The sequence below is a fragment of the Parambassis ranga genome, chromosome 12 (assembly GCF_900634625.1).
Source record: "Parambassis ranga chromosome 12, fParRan2.1, whole genome shotgun sequence".
NCBI lineage: Eukaryota > Metazoa > Chordata > Actinopteri > Ambassidae > Parambassis > Parambassis ranga.
The window spans coordinates 8,570,675-8,591,189 of NC_041032.1; the positions used below are offsets into that span (position 1 = coordinate 8,570,675).

Sequence of the window (20,515 nt, forward strand, 5' to 3'; positions counted from 1 at the left end):
TCACATTTTGAAATATCATTACTTGTTTAAATAGTTAAATAGATGTTCAACATTTTAGACTTTTTTGTGAAAATAAGCTTAAAATGTATTGAAATGTAAACTTCTGAAAATAGGAAATAGACTATGAAGTGTAAATGTGTACATGTATAATTTTGCTTGAGCTGACAGATACATTTACAGGTTTGTTATTTGAGAGTGTAGTGTGGCTTATGAGAGGTATGATTTGGCTTATTAGACAGCTCCAGTAACAGACATTTTGGAGATTTTAAAGGAGTATTCAGCTACATTTTACACAATCAAATCCAGCCACAGTCACAGAGCAAATAAAAGGTTTTGAACCAGGTTTACAACAAACATATTTAGGGTGAGTGAACGATCCTGTTTATATTTTTTTAGCTGCCTGAAAGACTTCAGCTGAAGAAGGAAATAACTGTGTTGTTCTACTTGTCCTGTGAACTGTGGGGGCCACAAGATAACGAAGCCTCAACATTTCTCAGGTAAACTTGATAACACGGAGTGAAGCTCCTGCGTGAAGATGTGAAGATGGATCATGGGCTCCTTTCACTGCTTTAGGAGCCCTGTGTACCATTGGAGAAGCTGTAAAAAAAGGCTGTGCCACCCACACAGCTGGAATGTCATGCATGCAGTCCATAGAGTCTGTTTCAAGAGGGAGGCAGAGGAGGGGAGGAGGAGGGGGTGGGGAGCCCTCTCTGGAAAAGACCGGGTGCTCGAGGTGGGGTCTTGCTGCTGCTACTACTACCACTACTACTACTTCATGAAAAAAAGATGCAAAGCAAAGAGAAAAAAACTTCTCCATTAACCTTTTTCTGGGCTGGGAAATTATCAATGACGATCCATCACGGATTGTTTGGTCTTCAGCCGATGAGAGCAGAGAGGAAACGTGGAGGGAGAGACGTGAGATGGAGGGATAGGGGGGTTGGGAGAGGTTAAAGGGCAGAGGAAGAAAGGAGGTACATTTTCAGAGGATGGAAGGTTGGGGGGAAAAAACAGGGAACAATAACTCCCATGTTTAAAAGGCTTTTCTCAGCCCGCATGACACCTCACACAGGCTGCAGTTTAAAGTCAGGCCTTTCAGAGGGAAGTGCAGTTTGTGGCACCTTCGCCTAAAGAAACATTTTACAAGCTTTATTTTCTCTATATATATTCACTGTGGATTCAGCCTATTTTTAAATTACAGGACTTGTTTTCTGTTAATTAAAAAAATGATTAAAAGTCAAAAATCATATTAAACTAAGTTGTTTTTACACATGATTCTATTTTTAATAAGATGAGTGGATTTGTTAGAACATTAAAAAGCATCAGATGTCTTTCCACAAATTTAGTTTGAATTTTTGAAGCTTCCCAGTTATGTGAATAAAATACAGAAAACATATTTGTTTTAATCGTGTTATTGTTTTAAGAATTAGTTTTTCGTACATGTGAGTGTTTTCTTATAATTTCTGTGCATTAAAACACAGAATGATTTGACTGAAATGAAGGAGTAAAATGACGAAATCTGAATTAAACACAATCAAAAGTCACATTTTGAAATAATCTACTGAATATTAAGAGTAATGAAAAACAAGCTGATGATGTCTGTAAATTTAAGACAATTTGTGTAATCAGTTTTAACTCATTTTGTTGGACTTTTTTAATTTAAATGTATTATTTGATTTGACATGAAAGTTCTGGCACATCCAGGCATTTGACATAAAGCAACATCCCTGAATGAACTTTGATTATTTTGTTTTTTTAGTTTGAAAGCCACAAAACATCTCAAAAACCAAACAATAAATTCATGATGTTATGTACTGGTTTCTCTCCACAGTATTACAGTGAAGGATACACAGAAATGAAACTTAATTAATCTTCACACTCGTGGATATATAGGAACATATTTTGATTCATTTTAATCTTTAAAAAACATATTTCAGGTTTTCTCCCAGCCCTAAACTAACACTGGCTCATTTTCATTTGTTCTGAAGTTGATTTTTATTCATTTAAAATGAATCTTATACAACGTGCAAAAAAGCTTCACATTTTCATTTTCAATTAACACAGATTAACCTATTTATTTTTACATCTGAAAAGCTCACTCTGTAATTTCCAAGTAAAGAACCTGAGTGTCTTTCTGTGTCAGTGACGTGCCTTTGGAAATCATTACAGTTGACTCCTTTCTGCCTGTTTTTTAGGGTTTTTAATTATGAAATGAACCTTTGTGTGAATGGAGTTTTAGCAGCAGCAGATATTTATAGATCAGTGATGTAATGTTAAGTTTCAGAGGTAAATCTCTGTCACAGTGCAATTTGATGGGAGTCACTGGAACAGGCCTCTGTGTGTGTGTGTGTGCGTGGAGGCAGAGAGGACATCATCACTGCTCCAAACCTTCACCGGATCCATCATGCCCCGCCTTACATCAAACATTTTTTTTGCCGACTGGCTGCACAATCAGATCCCTTCTGAGTGGGTTGGAGTCGGGTGGGTGTGTGGGGAGTAAAAAGTGGGCCCTCTCCCACTGGATAATGCCATTATTTCAGCTCCTCTGGCCAGGAATGCCAAATTTCACAGCCCGCTACTCCTCTCTGTGCGTCAATCAAAGCTTCGCAAGGGGCCGAGGCGCCCACTGGGTCCGCCCTCCAGCGCCGTGTGATCTGATCCAAGCATTGATCCCTCACCAGCTATAGCCCACTATACGTCCACACTGTGACTTTTATAACAAGTTCATCATATGATTTTAATGAACTTTTTTTATTAAAGTTTGGCGTGTTTGATTCCAATCAGAATTACGGTCCAGATCTCTGTCTTCTTATTGAAATTAAATCGATTACTTTTATTTTAGGTCAATACTGTAGGTCTGACACTCGCTGCTCACATCTGAGGATAAGCCGGGTTTAGTCCATATTTGAACTAATGAATGGCTTACTGTCCCTCCAGAGGCCAATTACAGACTAAATATAATCCCCATTGTAAGCGTACAAAAAGACTTCTGCGCCACAGAGTAAATAAAGTAATTAGTGATCAAGTATCCAGATACAGTGCGGGCAGATGATGAGAAATTTGTGAATGGGACACATTTAATCAGGTATTCGTTGTACGGTATGACGCGTCCCCGCGCTCAGCCAATCCCGTGCCCGCTGGAAATGTTGAACACGCCGAAACCAAACCAATGGCGCATCATATAGCAAAGACTAGCGCAAGAAGAAGCCAATCAGTGGGAGGCATGCAAACGAGGAATTTGCTCCGGCAGGCTCTGAATGTCAAGTAGTCAAAGATGGAGTCCGGATCTGCGAGGCCGTGTGCTTCTGCATGGAAGACTTGCGATTTTTTTCCTGACTCTTCAAACCCCGCAGATTTGATCCGTGTTCGCTCCCAGGGTTTTAGGATGACGGCGCGGAGCCTGAGAGGAGTGGAGCGCAAAGTGTGGTTTGTAGAGAGGGGTTGCTTTTCTTTGTTTTATGGACAACTTTTTTTCCTTCTCTTTTTTGCCTGTAACGGATTGTCCCTCCCTTGCCTAGATACTATTCATGATTTTGGAGGAGGAGATGGTTGTAGAGAGAGAGAGAGAGAGAGAGAGAGAGGAGGAGGAGGAGGAAGAGGAGGTGGAGGAGGAGGAGGAGGTGGTGGTGGTGGTTGTGGCGGCGGCGGCGGCGGTGGTGGTGGTGTTGGGGGAAGGTTGTCCACTGTGAGTTGTAGCCGAATTTGCGTAAATTGTCAGGAGCTCAGTGCAAACTTGGAAGTTGCAAAGGTCGAGATGCGAAGATTGTGTATTTGTGCGAACCGATGAAGAGCAAAGAGCAGCAGGAGTTGAGTCAATCCCCGCGCGCTGCGCATCTGGACGCTCGCTTCAAAACTTGATCAGGACGCGATTTGACGCGTTGTGGACACATAAACGCGCCATGCACCTCGTTAGGGTCTTGTAATAGGTGAACATTTTCACGCTGCTGGGGTTTACGTGCGTGTTTGTGTATGTGTGGAGCCTATATGCTGTTGTGCAATCTAACAAGTCGTCAGTATTGTGCTGTGAGGTTTGCGAGCTGGCCGGAATGGCTTGCAGAGCAGATCCTGTGCTTTAAGGAGGCGTTATAGGCCGCTAACTGAGATGTATGGCGGATAAAACGTAAAGCTTCAAAGAACAGGTAAAAAACCAACAACACCTTGAGCTGTTTTTATGGCGCATATGAGACGGAACAGGGATGAGAGGGCTCCATGTCGTTCTGGAGGTTTCCAGTGTGCTTTTTTTTTTTTTGCTGCGATAGTATAGATTCTATATGTTGTATAGCTATACGCAATAATTGTGCTAAGTTGCAGGACCTTCTTTGCTTCTATTTGAGTGTTTATTATTGAGTAATGTAACTTTTGAAAGTTTTAAAAAGAAATAATTTAAGCAGCAAATCTAATTTTAAATGTGCATTATTAGCCTGTAGCTCTCTGTAAGCTTTAAGACTGCGTGTCCCCTCCTCCTGCCTCCAACCTCCCATTTCTCCACCAAAATTAGAATGCATGTCATTCACTGGAGAGAATAGTATGGCCCCACATGCTGGGAAATTCCCATTCTCCCAGGGTGAGAGTAACCAATGCTGTTTAATTTGGTGAGGAAGTTAATTTAACTCCACCTCTGGAAAAAGTGTATTGTTAATCTGTAACATCCTGACTTTTGTTTTTCCCACAGACTCACAATTATATATGTATTTTTTTTTCTTTAATATATAGTTCACTATAATCCACACAAACCTGAGGGGTTTCTTTTTGATCTGGTTTAAGAAAATAAAAGTTTATATTTAGTTTGTGTGAGTTGAGTTAAAGGATTTGTGTGTGGGGGGGGTGGGGGTGGGAGGGATAGTTGTAGTCAATGGTGTCCATGTTGTTGTCCACTGCCCTTTTTCTGTTGCACTACTGGACATTGAGATGAGCAGTGCAATATTAAAAGGGCATTGGCTGATGAAACAGAGACCCACACCTCCTTTTACTGCCCCAACCTGCAGCTGTGAGGGCATCTTTTCAATGTAATCATCCTTGTCTGTTTTTTCATTCCTATAGGCATCATAAATGTAGGTTTTTTAGGCCACACCCAGCAGCCAGTATCAACCAAACACCTTTAATTTAAATTTCACTAGTTGTTTTTTCATCCAGACAAACACCATTGTTGCTTATTTAAATGTAATTTGGGGTTTGGCAGTGAAGAATAGCTGCCCCCCATGTCCACGTGCTGACACATGCTGAGGTCAGCTGCTTTGACAATGTTGCACTACTGTACCATCCATTCTAGCAGTGCAATAGTATTGTCATAGCATTTGGCCACAGCTCACGCATTTAAAGCGGTGCTGAAGGGCTCGTTGGGTGTAGAAGTGGATGGAGTGATGAATGATAGCAGGTGGCGGTGCAGAGCAAAAAACTCTCTCTCTTAAACTGTTTACCCAGCAGTATATTTACAGAAGAGAGGTTACACACACACGGAACAAAGTTTAAAGTTGAAGCGGCGTACGTTTAGGAATAAGACATTTAGTTACAAGGAGGAAAACTCGTTTTTTTTATTTTATTTTTTTTTTGGTGGTGGAAGAAGGTAAAAAATGTAGTTAATTAGGGTCAGGTGAATTTCAACAAAAAGCTGACTTTATTGTCAGAAAGAATCCTCAGTGGGGTGTTTTGTGTTGTTTTGTCATCAGACACAGAGGCGGTGTTGACTGATGATGGTAATATAAGCAGATGAAACAGAAGAGGAGCAGGGGGGGAGAAGTCGATGTGTGGTTTTGAGCATCCTCGGGGGGGTTGCAGGTCGATGGGGGAGGGGACGTTTTGGGAGGAATGTAGGCAGCAGGGCCCTCTCTCACCCTCACGCCCTCCCCTCTTTGCCTTCTCTTTCTTTTATTTCTTTCCTTCCGTGTTGAGATTAGGTGTCACTGCTCCTGTCTGTGTGTGTGTGCCTCACGGTTGAACTCTGGAGTAAGAGAGTAAAGGAGTTTGTTTGTTTTGATGACTGTCAGTAGACCTTCCTGGGTGGAAACATTTAAACCACAGTCCAGTTGCTGTTATAAGCTGCTTCAGAAGGACAGGAGTCATTATTAAAAACAGACTGGAAGCATAGTTTTGGGCCCTGCTGCAGTAAAACGTTTCAGGTGAAGGAGTGATTGCTGTGGCTGTGCTTTGTGGCCTTTTGAAATACTTTTTTTAGGAAATTTTGAAAGACGCTGAGGGGGGAAAGAAAAAGGAGACCTCAGTCACTTGACTGTGTGAAATTCTCTCTGAGTAAAGAACGTGACTTGTTTAGGCTTGCTTGCAATGCTTGCTGGGAAATCCTGGAATGTGTGGAATGGGGGACGGTGGTGCTTCTGCAGTTATCTGACTGCATAGAGCAGCAAGTATCCTGCAATGAAACCCAACATGTCAGCGGTGCTTTATGAGCAGCTTTGAAACAGAATCCACAAACACATTGATGAGATAATGACATCTGCATTGTATTAATTATATAAACACAACATACTCATAAAACTGTGTGTGTTTTGTAATTAATTTCTATGGGTGTGTTTCATTGTAGCTGTTTAAACAAATGAAATCGATGAAAGTTTGTTTGGGGGGGAAATGCTGTAAAACTTGTAAAAAGTAAGTCTTACAATAATATAGATTATTAAGAAAGAAATGTGTATTTTTAATTATTTATTTTTATTAGTTTAAAAAACTGCTTTACTCTCTGTCACCTCTCTGAATAAAGACAATTAAATCAACTTCCTTGTTTGTTCCACATTATTTACTTGAAAAAGCCAAAAGAAATCAGCTGATTGTAAAGAAAAATCTGTAACAAACCTGTATTAGCTGATCTGACACATTTATATTAAAAAGACAGGTTAGTAAAAGAAGCTGAAAAATTTAGATTTAAGCTGCAAAATCTCAGGCTGAAAGAACAATAAGAATTAAAATATGATGTGTTTTTAATGTTCTTATTCGCCCAATAAAGTGATCTCACTCAGTAAAAACTCTTATTTCCCTTTAATACATTTATGAACTGGTGTAAACTTTGCAGAAACTCTCAGAACTCTTTTAAAATACCCTGAGTCAAGGCTTTTTCTCAATCTGAGTTAAATGTCATTCAAATTTGAATAGAAGCAATGAACCACATAAGAGTTTAATATAGTGAATTTAAAAAAGAGATCTGCAGCTGAAACACATTCAAATTACTTCCTTTACAATGAAATAAAAGCAGAAAGAAGAACCACATGTGAGTCTGTATGGTGCTAATTTTTACTCGCTAAAATCACTTTTTGGGGGTTAATATTTACACATCCCAAATCTCCCCAAAACCTTCTTTTCCCCAAACTCCATCCCACCATATTTATTTTCATGGAAAGTGTAATCAGATATTATTTTATAAAGGTTGACATGTTCGCCTGCAGAGACAAAAAAAACACTTTACACACTTTCAGGATCTTTCAGGAGGAATTATGTATATATATGTATATTATATATATCAAAAGTCTGCTTCATCTTTACTTATAAAGTGATGGCAAACACTTATTTTTTGGCTGATTATCACAGCTGGTTAGAAGCACACATTTGTTTCAGCAGGGTTGTGACATTTAAAATTTATGAGCTATTTTCCATAGTTTCTGTCAGCTGTTAGATAAATAATGTTGTAGAGCTTCAAATGTCCTGATCTCCACACAGATAGGAAGCAGTTTGTTTTCAGTGTTTGCTTCACTGCTGCAGGGTGGCAGTTTAATGCCATCCAAAGGACAGCATCTGTAGTGCACAATCATCTGTGACATGAGCACTAACTGCTTGTTATTCATCATTAATACCTTATGATAGAATGATTTAAATGTGGGGACTTGATTTGTTTCATCAAACATGACACTGATGGTAGCTGTGAGAAATGGAAAATGAGAGGTGAGGGGAAAATAAAGCAACAACAATGAATACAGATGACCAGCAGACAATGGAGAGGGACGGGAATCCAAGTCAACCAAAATAGCCCCAATACAAAAAAAAGAAAGAAAAAAAGGAAGACATAGGAAACACATGTGTGTGTTTACAAAGAGGAAGTGTGAGTGTATCCCCTCTCCTCTTTTAATTTGAAAGACAACACAGTCGGAACAACAATAAGACAAATTTAGCACATATTACTGAAATTGTAAATTTTCCTGAAAGTGCATCATCGTCTGCATTTCACAGTAAGAAAGAGTGTGTGTGGGTGTGAAAGACATCACACAGGAAGCTTCTGAAGCAGTGTGTACTGCAGGTTTGTGTGTGTGTTTCAAAGCATCACATCGGATTATGTTAATGCTTTTGTTGATGAATGTGGATCCTGCTGAAGGCTTCTGCTTTTAACATTTATTAGAGGGTATTCAGGCTGGATGTGATGATGTATTCACTGTTAACAAGATGATGAATGCTAATTGGAGGAAGAAAGATAAATAATTGTTCAGTGGGATTAAACTCTTTTTAATATGTTTGTAAGGAAAGTAAAAAAAATGAGACAAACAATGTTCAGGTCTGTTCAGAAGGGACTGAAGTACCATCCAGTGGATAACTACTGTATTGCGGCAAGAAAACCCTTAAAGGGCCAGCACACTATGGTGCTAACTAAAATATGCTGATGATGATGCTTTTTTTTATAGAAACAAATAATATAAATACTTTCCTAAAATAACAAAAGTTGCACAAATATATAAAGTTGCTTTTTAAAAAAATAACATTAAACAAACCTCATATTAAAAGTGCGCCTGTATCACTATGTAAAAACATGAAAACATTTTCACTCATCGGTTTTATATACAGTAACCTGAGTCTATTTTCACTTCGAATCCTGCACTGTCAGCATGTGTGCAGGCCTACAGGTTTATAAACTAGGTGTTAGATGGCATTAGCACTTCATATCCAGCAGGTGGAGCAATGTGTTTGTAGAGGATGCACGTCATGGCTGTTACAAGCCCTTCATATGTGCAAACAATGCAAACAGTCGTCTTCATCGATGAGAAGATTCTTCTGTAGCATCTCCATCCTCTTCTGCTGTCAGATTTTTTTTTCGGTACTAAAAGTGCAGCAAAAACTGTTAAATGTAACTGTAACTTTCCAATCTTCATGGTAGATGTTTAGTATCCAGCATTTAAAAGAAGAAAACTCAGTTTTTGATAGCATGATTGTTGACAGTTAGATCTGAAGAGGCAAGTTCTGCGTTTTGAGAAGCTGCCTCATGTGGCATCTGAAAGAGAAAAGCACAATGAGCTTTGAACACACTCAGTCTTCTCTGTGCAGGTGTTTGAATGAGAAACAACACCAACCAGAACTGGTGGAGCCATGAAGAGATAATTCAAAGGGTAGTAAATCAGGTTGATGCAAGAGGAGGAGTAGAGATCTGCATATCGCATCAGCTGGCTGGCAAACAGAGTCTGTCTGGAGCCGCTGCGCATCAGGCTTCCCATCTGACCATAGGACATGTCCATTCTGTAGGTCAGCACCTGCACACACAAACAACACAACAGACACCGGGTTTGTTATGACTGTACCAGTGAACTTTAGTCTTCATTTTCCCAGCACTAAAGAAAGAAATGACAGAAAAACATCTAAATGTATTTGGACTATACATTTACACTCACCTTCATTCTCGACTGAATGCTGCTGACGTCAGGACACTCTCGGCTGCCGATGTCCAGGTGCCTCCACACAAAAACAATACAGTCTGTTATTTACTTTCTAAATATGTCTTTACGGCATAAAGTGGACAATAAAGCGTCTGTTTGAGCACAAAATCTCTCTTTTGTTTAGAAATGGCAAAACATCAGCAAATGTCACTGAACATTTTGACAAATAATAACACATAATGACTGTGATTGTGCTAATGCCCACTGTACTGTAATGTATTAGATAAGTTATAATATGATGCTTGGGGAAATGGGGTGTGGGGAAGGCTGCTGCTCCCCCTGCTGGCCAAGATGAAACAATGCAGATCTTCACTTCAAACATGCATTCAAGCAATGGATAATACCATGTTCAGTAGTAGCAGATAAACTTTAGGATGATTAAAAGATGGACTTACTTATAAATTTCAGCTAAGAAGACGTCAAGACGTTTCAGCTCCTCAAAGACATCTGAAAATACAAACAAGATTAAAAACACCCCATGATAAAAAGTGAAACCGTAGGTCGTGATGGACTTGTGTCTTACTTTGCTTTTCATCCCACACTTGCAGCTCTTTGGTGAGCTCTGGCACGACTAGAAAAGTTTTCCAGCCCTGACGCTTCTTAGATTTGAGGATGTCACCAAAGATGTGATCTCCAACGTAGAGGATGTCTTTACCTTTGACATCTAGCAGATCACAGACGATGTCTGAGGATCCTGCAACCAGACAAAAAAAGAAATATAGAAAAAAAGCAGTGTGTGGGAAATCAACCAATCAAACTTTATTCATGTAGTAGACTGTTTTTATCGCAGATTAATGCAATTCAAGGAGCTTTACAGATGTTTGATAAGCTGATAATGAGACAATTAAGTAAAAAATGTAATGATAGGACAGGTTAGAAGTACAAGCAACTGAATTATTGTTAATTTATGATGTTTGTATTATTTATGTGGCTCTAAACATAAATCTTTGGAGCATGTCTTGTGGTTTCTGTGTATCTGTGTGTGTTTGGATCGCACCTCCAGAGTAAACAGTCCCATGCTGGAGATCCCCTGTGTAAGTCCCAATCCGAAGCTTTCCTGTGTTCTGTGTGTCCAAAACACCATCACATGTTGTTAGACATCCTATATACAGTACGGTACTTTCAGTTGTAGACATTTTATGATTGCTTACCGTGTCCACTTGTCTCAGCACGGTCCCCCCTGCAAAGAACTGAGGCTTTCTGGTGTCCACAACAATGAGGTCAAAGTAGGAGCGCCATGGCATTTTGGGGCTTCCAGGCTGTAAATAAAAAATTATATATACACTCTTAATAAAAAAACAACCTCACATATTCCTTTTAGGAGTTATTTTCTACACGTGCAGACTGCCTCACCTTAGTATTACTTTCCAGCAGGTACTTCATGATGGCCTTGGTGACGAAGGGAAGATTGAGAGGTCATTTTCAATGTCTCCGCCTGAATGTTATTTAGAATAAGGTTTTCAGCACATTACAAGTGTTCACCTCAGTGTAGGTGTAGTCACTGTTGGTGGCGAGGAAGACCTTGGCCATCTCTTTAATCCGAGTCAAGAGCACAGGAAGATTTGGCTGCAAGAAAAACATTCACATTGTATTACTTTGGTCTAAAAACTAACATATACAGTATATATTTAGATCGTGTACTCACATCTTTGACCACGTATTTCTCCATATTCTTGATGGTTCGATCTTTCAGGATTCCCTATACAACACACATATTATTTTTAGTACACATGAATGGAGACACACACGATGCATTGGACAGTCACACACTTTGTTGACTCACTGTATCATGAATGTAGTTCATTGCATCTCGAACATCCTGGAACATGCTTCTGTAGGACATCAGCAGGTCACCGTGCTGGTAACCTTTGTGGAGGCTGGCAGAGTTTAATGATAAGTTTGAGTTTATAGCTTCTCATGAAGTGCAGAAAGGAACCGACGACCAAATGAGAATAATGAAAAGCGTGCGCTCACTTTGTGTATCTGGTGCATCTGGTGAAAAAGTCCACCAGGCAGGCGTAGAGGTACGTCTCTGCAGAGGTGCATATGCAGTGTTTATGTCACATGATTAGCATCATTTTATGAGGTGAACAGCAGTAAGAGGAGTACACAATACCTGAGAGGTTGAAGAGAGTGTTCAGGATGTAAAAGCGGTCGGTGTCATGTCTTTGGATAAACTTGTTGGGGTAGTACTTTTCAATGTCATCTCTGTAGAAGAAGTCAAACACACAAACAAAGCTGTAGAATAAAAGTGCATGAATTTGCATACAGCATTGGTGTGTGCACTCCTGTGCTGTACTGACCCTCATACTGCAGTAATGTACTTTTACTTCTGACCACTGCGAATAATTGCATTGTGGTTTAATGTAAGTTCCATTGATTTATTTTCACAATAATGTGTGTTACCAACATTTAATTTAACCACAAATATATAAGATGACAACTGCTATAATAAACATGTAATCTCTAAGTCATGCAAGGATCACTTCATACAACATGCACCAATAACATGCATTCATATTACTTCTGACCTTACCCTTTCAGGAAGTAGAAGCCATGAGTGCAGGCTAAAATATTCCCATTCGAGTCCACCTTCAGAAGGTTTCCGTATGTTTTGTCGATCACTAAACCTCTGAGGGGATAATGGCGGACAAGTTAATCAATACTTGGCATAATTGAAACTGTCGATAGTGTTATTACATAATCTGAATATATCAGACTTTAAACTGACCGGGTGGGGAAGCTGGGGTCGTATGTGTATCGTAGAATCTCATGTGGGTATCCAATGGACACCATTCTGTCCCTTAGCAGCTCAAAGCCCATGCTCTCATAGTCAGGAGACTTATAGACTACAAACACATGGAGAAAAACATGAAGCATTAGTCCATAACCACATAATCACGTATAGCTCGACAAATAGCTTCCTCATGGTGACACAACATTTTACACATAAGGGTCTCTCTGTGGTACTCACTGGCCAGCGTGTAGTCCATATCAAATCCATAGCATTTAATGTTTTCAAGCGTCAGGCTTCTGTTGACGAACACCCTGTGACCAGACAAAAGCCCAGCAGTGCTTACATGAACAGAGAATGAATACATGTAGGAATATTACCAGTCTGTGCTAAAACAGGCCCGAGAGGCTGAACTCATCTTAGACCTGCCTGTGGGTCGTTAACCTGCAATGGTTGCTGCTTTGTGAGACTCCTGCTGTGTCTTAATTGTCCCTTTTCACATGCTTATTTTAGAAATTAAAGAATTTCACCTGCATTGTAACCTTTATTACTTTGTTCTACCTCCAGGCCTGAATTTTCTGCCTCTAAAGCCCCTTTCAGCCCGGGTGGAACTGGGTGGAGGCCAGAGATGTTATCACCACTGTATGCTATCATCACCCCTGTTTTGAAAAGCTTCCAAATTACCAACAGAGCATAAGGAGGGGAAAAAAGGATCCATGATGCATTTTTAACATACTGTTGTGTTCTACATGGTTTCGTGTGTCACCCACTCACCAATGCTCCTCTGTATCAGAGTCCTGTATCTGCAGCTCCTCCAGCCTGCATGCCCCTGTCCCAACCCTTGCTGGCAGTTCATACATATAGGGTTGCTGTAAATAATTTACCTCCAAGCTCATGTTTTGGGACTAGATCTTTCTCCTAAGATCAATCCAAGAGAGCAGCACTCACTGTGAGGCCAACTCGAGTACCTGATTCTGATATATAGTGATGAGACACATATGCAGGTAAGCAGAAGATTTCAGTATAAATAAATAACTAAGTCCTTCTTCTGTAAACTTTAGAGACACATCAAACACTCACTTTTTGTTAAAGTCCTGCTTCATCCTGAGCTCCTCAGAGGGCATGCTTCTGGGCTGTATCTCCATTGGAAGCCTGCAGATGTCCACCTGTTATGTCTTAACTGCAGTCAGCTCTTCAGCCGTCACTCATTGGAGACCTTTAAAATCTCCAGATCACTTCTATCTTGTAGGCGCGGCTGCGAGTGTTTTGTTTGCTTTTGGTGCGCACGCTGAAGCTCCTCCTTCATCACTGTAGGTCTGTTGGTGATGCAGGCACGCTGCGGGGACACACGCATCCAGCCGCTTACACTTGTCACATCACTTGTGGGTCTGCTCAGCTTTGAGCGTGTTAGATTGTGTTATCAGAGGCGCACACATGTGCGCGGAGCTGCGTGTCTGCGTAACTGCTGGTGGGAGTTCACCGATGACTGTCAGCACCGGAACAGTTCAGCAAAACATTTCATGTTTGATTTATTGATTATTTGGCTTAAAAATTACCTACGTCATCATGGACATGTACCAAAGGTAAACAAGTAAACAAACATCAAATTGAAATTTGTTGCCTCCAGAAAACACAGTTAAAAGGCAAAATTAAACTTAATACAAGTTAAAAATACAAACATTTTAGAGTATGTTTGTGGGTTTCATTTCAGCTTTAGAGAGGAGTTAAAGTTTTTTGTTTACAACTTGATGAATTCATGGCACACATAGGTTAAAGAGTCATGACTACCCAACAATGCAAACGTTTATTGAAACCAGCCACCTATACAGTCATGCGTATGCTGACATAGTTGAAAAGTATAAATATTATAATTGTATACAATGGCATTCAAATAATTACCCTGTGTATTTTGTTTATTGGCCATTTATTGAAATAAAAACTACAGCTTTTAGATGATACACTGAAATTTAGAATGTCAGTTAAAGTTGAGCAAACAGTTTGGAGGAAAAAAACATTTTAATCTCATAACCACACCACAGCTTTGACACATGGTCTGTTTTTTATATTTGTATTCCTCAGTCTGATCTGTGAGCCTCACATCTGTCCATGTGTTTGACGTTGGTAAAGACGTCTGATCAGAATTTGGTTTCTTGTGCTGTGGTCTCTTTGTGATCAGTAGATCGTTTCTCCTCTGATGCTCCAGGTTTGCGGTGCATCTTTTTAAATTCTGCTTTGATTTCCAGAACAGTCCGGTTCTTGGTCTCTGGGACATTGAACTTCACATACATCGCACAGCCAAAACAGAAAAGTGTAAATATGAGAAAGCAGAAGGAATCCAGATTCTCCTGTGAATGAAACATTTAAAGCGTCAGAGTGAGTGTGACATGTTGTCTGATTCAAAATGTGCCAAAATGTATGTCAGTCGTACCACCAATAGAGGGAAGACCATCCCCAGCACAAACAGTCCTGTCCAGTTGATGGTGCAGGCGATTGTGTATGCAGCTGATTTAAATGACTGAGTGAAGATTTCCCCCGGCAGGGGAGCTGTTACTCCAGCTATAGATAAAAAAACAGAGCAACTCTTTGGTAATTGTTGATTCAAATATAGACACATTTTATTGTAGCTGTGTTAAACGTACGTACCTGGCCCACTGGCAAAAAAGAAAATGAAGATGAAAGTGAGGACCATGCTGCAGTAAGGCATCCAGGAGACTTGCCTCTAAAAAAACAGAAAAGTTGTTTTTTTGTCTGATTTCATACAGAAATATGCGTCAAACGTTGGCAGGTTTTGCTGAGACTCACCTGCAGGTACACACTGATGGTGAGGAGAATGAGAGTTCCAGTCATTCCCATGTACCCTCTGAACAGCAGGACTTTTTTACCCATGCTCTCAATGATCAGGAACTGCAAATTAAAATCTATCAACCCTTTATTAATGCATAGATTTAAAGTACCACAAGGGGGAGCTGTGATTACACAAGCAGAGAGCAGTCAAAGATGGCTCAAATAAGAAGGGGAATGTTTTAACAGTATAAAAGTTGAAAGAAGGCAGGAGTTTAAGGAGAACTACACCTTGGTAAAGGGGCTTTGGTCAGTTTTTTCTTAAATTAACAAACTTACAAATTTCCCCTTAAAGGCAGATTTAAAGCATGACTGGAGACTTACACAGGTTACAGAGGTGAAAAGTTCACACAGCCCTGTCCCTAGGGCGGCGTACCGTATCTTATGTTCTTGGATTCCTGCTGCACGAAACACCTCAAAAGAATAAAAGTACACCTGGAGAGAAGCATTTCACATAAAGAGACAACAAACTTCATGACTCTTCTATTTATACACTCCTCAAAGGAGTCTTAGTCTTGTGCAAAGGAGCAATCAGTGTGTGACTCACTGCATTGATGCCAGAGAGCTGCAGTGTGGTAAAGGTAACGATGATGGTGAGGAGCTGCCAGCGGACTGCCTGGGTCTGAATCAGCTCCAACACTGAGTGGCTGTGAACACTCTGCAGGGCAGCTCTCTCCTCCAGCATCTCTGCTACCTCCCCGCTGTAGTCCTTGTTGCCCCAGAGCTTCTTCAAGACTATACACAGATTCAAGCTGTTATAACACCACACAACATCACCTGAGAAAAGGACCAAATAAATGTTTTCCTCACACCTGTCTCGCAGGCCTGCTGGTCTCCTCTGTACATCAACAGGAAGCTGGGAGACTCTGGCAGGAAAGGCAGCGTGAGGAGCTGGAACAACGCAGTGAAACCGTTGAAACCAAGCAGCCAGGGCCAGGCCTTCTCTGTACCAAGTAACTCACTGCAAGTGCAACATTACTTTACATGAAATGATGACCAATACACGTCCATGTGATGAGCCACTCACTGCCCAATGTGTCTGTGTTTATGTCAGCATCAGACATCTTTTGACCTTTTTTATAAAGATTTAGCTAGTGTTGGGTAGTAATGGATTACCGTGAAAGGTTTTGGGGCACGTGACGTCATAGTGCTGCTAAACGAGAGCGCAAATTTTTCAGCCGGAGGACCGGAAGTGTTTCAGCCGACTGACTGAGGAGCTATTGGTCTGGGAAAATGACGGTGTTTCGTGTAGTTTATGGCTGTTCAGATCATTCCAACAGAAAAAAGTTAAAGTACCAAAAGGTTGTCATTCGCAAATGTGAGAAATGTAAAAATCTCACAAAACAACGCTGTAAAAAGTGGAGTCTGCGGCTGGGAGGAGCAGAGTCTGCAGTGACCACTTTGTCAGAGGTATGTTAGCTAGTTTCTGTGGCTGTGTTTATGTCATTAGTTTGTCATGCTCATTTACTTAATAATAATTATTAAGTTGCCACTAGTCTAATGTGGACTTTATTGGGACATTTTCAAAGGCTTCTACAACAGAACATAGGGTAAAGCTAAAGGAAGACCAATATGAGGAGAGAGACTGTGTTGGATCTTCAGCAGACAGTTGAGAGCCTGGCGAACCAAAGCAGCCAGGTGTTTATTAACTTACTTACAGATGCTTATTTCTTTCACCCCATCACAGGAAAAGCGGACTATCCAAATACTATGTCACTGTCATGTCATACACTAGTATTTCTATGTATTTGATGGATAAACATCATCCAACCAGCCCCTTTATACCCATGAAGACCCCTTTAAAGGGTCAATAAACCTAAAAATTGTTGTTTTCCACCTGCAAAAAAAGTGATCGTGGCCTCTACACAGTGCCTGGGTCTTCATGGGTATAAAGGGGTTGTTTGAATTATAATATTGTATATGTGATAACCAAGAATGAATTAAAGTCATTTGGAGAACTGACCTCAGGAGCACAGTTTTTTGGGCATAATCTTTTGTTGGCTGGATAACAATCAAAAGCATGTATTTAAATCGAGGAAAGTAAGACCAACCACAATGCATTGTCTCCCCTTTATTCTTAACCACAAGAGCAACTCTTAGATAGCAGACATCCTACAAACAAAAGCCTATGAGCATGACAAAATGCAGCCTTTCCTGGACACTTGTGACCATTTCCGTTTTACAAACTTTAGCATTTCACAAAGTAATTTGTCTGCTATAACTGTAGACATAGAGTTACGAGTATGTATGCGCTACAACAGTATGGATGAGACCAAACAGCTGTAGTGCAAGCTATATACACTCGGAGATGTAGCTATAGGGATCTGTGCGCGCTCCTGCGATCGAGTAGATTTTATTTCTGTGTTGTATACTGTTCTGTAGATCCATACCTTTTTTGTTGCAATTTTATTAGGTGAGCACTGGATTTGCACAAAAGTTAGTAATTGTATTGATATTTATTTTCTTTTGTCATTATTCGAATACTTGGTGTTGAAGTAATTCAAAAGTAACTGAAAGTGTTCAAGTTACATTACTTTAATATTATGGTTCTTAGATTATGTTTCCAAATACATTTTTAACAGGTAACTAGTAACTGTACCAGAATACATTTTTAAAGTTACCCTCCCAACCCTGGGTGTAGCTCTATGGACCATTGCAAATTGCCCATTAGTTAGGATAGCTTCTTAGCATGTGAGCTGTCATTTGAACAAATCCCAATACCTAACCATTTTACTCCACCGAATAGATGACGAGGCCTCACCTGATCCCCAGCAGCTGACCGCTGAACTTCCCCAAAGAGATAAAAGTTGCAATGGTCACACCCACCATTCCTCTCAGCCTTTTTGGAGCACATTCTGTGAGGTACATTGTGTGGGCTGAGAGACTGACTCCTAGAGGCACACACAAGGGAATTATACAGTGCATTCAATAGTGATCAATAACTGGGAAACAAATAACTTAAAGGTACACTGTAGTCATAGATTGCTGGGTTAAATGATGGGACAGTGCTAATGGAGCCTTTTTTTAGAGGTTTACCTGAGTTGATCCCATAAAGAAATCGTCCCACCATGATCATTTCAAAAGACAAGGCTGTTTGGCTCAGGATCATCAACACAGCTCCGAAAATAGCCACAAAATTGTTTAGAAAAAGGCATCGCTTTCTAAAGGACAGGAAAACAGACAGACGACATCTGTGTTAGGGGCTTAACATAGAAGAAGTTTGTAACCTTTATGTACACCAACCTGCCAAATTTTGAGATGAATGAACCTGCCATCAGCGACCCCAGTAACCCCCCGATGCAGAAAATGGACACTGTGAAGGACCAGATAAGAGAAACATGCCACTTCTCCAAAGTGAACCTGTATCTGTGCTCGCATGTTTTGTTGATGAGATCCATTATAAACTGCAAAAATGACAGTTAGTTAGTTAGTTCTTATAGATAGTTAGTGCTGCATATAAATTTGTTTTAAGAATTGCTGCTCACAGTAGAGGGTGAGGTCATCACAGATATACAGTATCCATACTGAAATGTCCCACCAATGCCAGAGATGAAGATGGCAGCAATTACAACAGGACATTCTATCTGCAGATGTGGACAGTTAGGACAAATTCAAGTATATTAGTCATGCTATATTAATATTCCCAGTTTATTAACTTTTCAAAGTATTGTCAGTGTTTATGTGAAGTTATTTACGTTTACAAGCTACTGCAATCACTCTATATTTAATTAAATTCAGTTGTTTTCATTTAATAGAGTGTACCCTGACCCTTGGCATTCTCACACTAGACAAATACACAGTAGACAAATAAAATAGTTTTAAATATTACTTACCAGGAGTGTTAAGTAATGTGGCATCGTTGCTGGTGTCTGGTGTTTTTTATGTGAGGAGTCTTTCTAGATCATTCACATGGGTGCAGAAAACATTTAACTGATGATTAACTTTAGAAATAAGCCAAAGAGAAAACGCAAAGGAGGAGGACGAAGCAGCATCTTTGGTTAATGTGTGCATGAGTAAGATATATTTGTGCAGGCTGGTGGGCTGCGTGGTGGTGTTTGGATCATGTTTGCTTAAGGATTGGTGCCCAATGTTGGCTCTGAACTGTCTGAAGTAAAATTTATTTACTGACTTGCAATCTATTTAAAAGCTCAGAGTATTTACACACAGTCAGTTTATCATGAATCTGTAGTGATGGTTTTGATCGGCAAAGTAGAAATGAACCAAAGTCCAGTCTTGGATAAAGCTTTCCACTCTGTCTCTCAAAATCTAACAACCTTTTACTTATTAACATATTTGTTTGGTTTGGATTACGTCAAACAGCATCAGTGAAACAGCACTCAAAAGAATGACTCATTGGATGAACTTGGTTTAATTGTGGGCAGGATTTTTTTTTTTAGTCCAGTTCAACTTGCTGTTGAATGAGTGCTCAACCACCTTGGTGGTGGAGAGTGGCCTGGGTGTCACAGCAAGTACATTTTATGTTATGCTTTGAGAACATATTTGAGTATTGTTGGAATTGATATATTTACATAAGTCAAACAATATATTAATGTGTCACCTCTAAGAGCGGTTAAAATGTTGATTTTCCACTTTGCACAAACTTTGTCTGTTGAAGCAGTGCTGTTTATACCCAGCCATGATTCTAATGAGACTAAAGCAGAAGCCTCCTGCAGTGTCACTCTGTATCAGGCCGACTACCCCACCAGATGTGAAACAGCTGACCTCCAGCGTCAGCATCAAAAGTCGACACACTCTAGACAGACCACTGAGTGGCTTCTAAAAAGTTGTCAAGAGGACTGTTTCCTGCAGGAGATGAAAGCCCTCGCAGCTGCCACAGAGGATCTATTTACAGCTTGACAAAAGGAGGAAAAGCTGACACTGCATAAAACAGAGGCATTGTAAGCCATTTTTACATATCATTGTTATCAATTTATACACAAAAGTAACCCTGAGCCTCATAAAAGTGGCTGATGCTGTACAAACATACAGTACTCTATGAACTCGTTAAAATAATAACTGATCCGCAAACGTATCATTCCCTGTTTCCATTAGTAAAATCATGGTCTGGGTTAAAATACACTCATTAGGTCATATTTTCAAGGTTATCAGCACAATAATTGCCTTAAATGAGAAAGAGTTTGAATTCAGCCTTTAGTTGGATGACATCCTTTAAAATACCTGAAGGAAGGACCTATAGATATGACCACAGTTCACAGAAGACTCCTTTGTAAATAAGCTGAAAACCAGTCACCACGGTCTGAGAAAAAGGCACCCAACAAGGCAGTCAATTAAAGAAAGAAAAGTCGCT

The 20,515-nt window shown here is 40.1% G+C and overlaps 2 protein-coding genes across 3 annotated transcripts; both read right to left on the reverse strand.

The window, feature by feature from the left end:
- Positions 1-8,015: 8,015 nt before the first annotated feature.
- Positions 8,016-13,672, reverse strand: nt5c2l1 (5'-nucleotidase, cytosolic II, like 1). The gene is made up of 17 exons (XM_028417244.1): positions 13,447-13,672; positions 12,607-12,680; positions 12,364-12,481; positions 12,169-12,264; positions 11,749-11,840; positions 11,607-11,664; positions 11,416-11,509; positions 11,278-11,331; positions 11,115-11,198; positions 10,986-11,021; positions 10,784-10,891; positions 10,630-10,696; positions 10,156-10,326; positions 10,028-10,079; positions 9,588-9,648; positions 9,273-9,449; positions 8,016-9,193 (listed from the first exon to the last, which is right to left on the reverse strand). Exons 1-17 carry the CDS (start codon positions 13,509-13,511, stop codon positions 9,113-9,115), a joined length of 1,488 nt encoding a protein of 495 aa, XP_028273045.1. The 5' UTR covers positions 13,512-13,672; the 3' UTR covers positions 8,016-9,112.
- Positions 13,673-14,188: 516 nt separating this feature from the next.
- Positions 14,189-19,114, reverse strand: slc2a11l (solute carrier family 2 member 11, like). 2 transcript variants are annotated; one of them, XM_028417243.1, is made up of 12 exons: positions 19,041-19,114; positions 18,693-18,791; positions 18,451-18,611; positions 18,244-18,368; positions 17,969-18,095; positions 16,020-16,168; positions 15,755-15,942; positions 15,532-15,642; positions 15,169-15,270; positions 15,010-15,085; positions 14,795-14,922; positions 14,189-14,711 (listed from the first exon to the last, which is right to left on the reverse strand). In XM_028417243.1, exons 1-12 carry the CDS (start codon positions 19,062-19,064, stop codon positions 14,502-14,504), a joined length of 1,500 nt encoding a protein of 499 aa, XP_028273044.1. In that variant the 5' UTR covers positions 19,065-19,114; the 3' UTR covers positions 14,189-14,501. The 2 variants fall into 2 exon arrangements, with proteins under 2 accessions (XP_028273044.1, XP_028273043.1); XM_028417242.1 differs by having other exon boundaries at positions 17,969-18,098.
- Between the last annotated feature and the right edge of the window lie 1,401 nt (positions 19,115-20,515).

Bases quoted from the DNA above. Each gene is read 5' to 3' on its own strand.
- nt5c2l1 (XM_028417244.1), bottom strand. From the start codon at position 13,511: ATGGAGATACAGCCCAGAAGCATGCCCTCTGAGGAGCTCAGGATGAAG. The intron at 12,681-13,446 runs GTGAGTGTTTGA...GTCTGGTCACAG, and splicing joins AAGCAGGACTTTAACAAAAA to GGTGTTCGTCAACAGAAGCC. The intron at 10,327-10,629 runs GTGCGATCCAAA...GTCTGGTTGCAG, and splicing joins TGGGACTGTTTACTCTGGAG to GATCCTCAGACATCGTCTGT.
- slc2a11l (XM_028417242.1), bottom strand. From the start codon at position 19,064: ATGCCACATTACTTAACACTCCTG. The intron at 18,099-18,243 runs GTAAACCTCTAA...GTGTGCCTCTAG, and splicing joins TCTTTATGGGATCAACTCAG to GAGTCAGTCTCTCAGCCCAC. The intron at 14,712-14,794 runs GTACGACTGACA...TTTCATTCACAG, and splicing joins TGGTCTTCCCTCTATTGGTG to GAGAATCTGGATTCCTTCTG.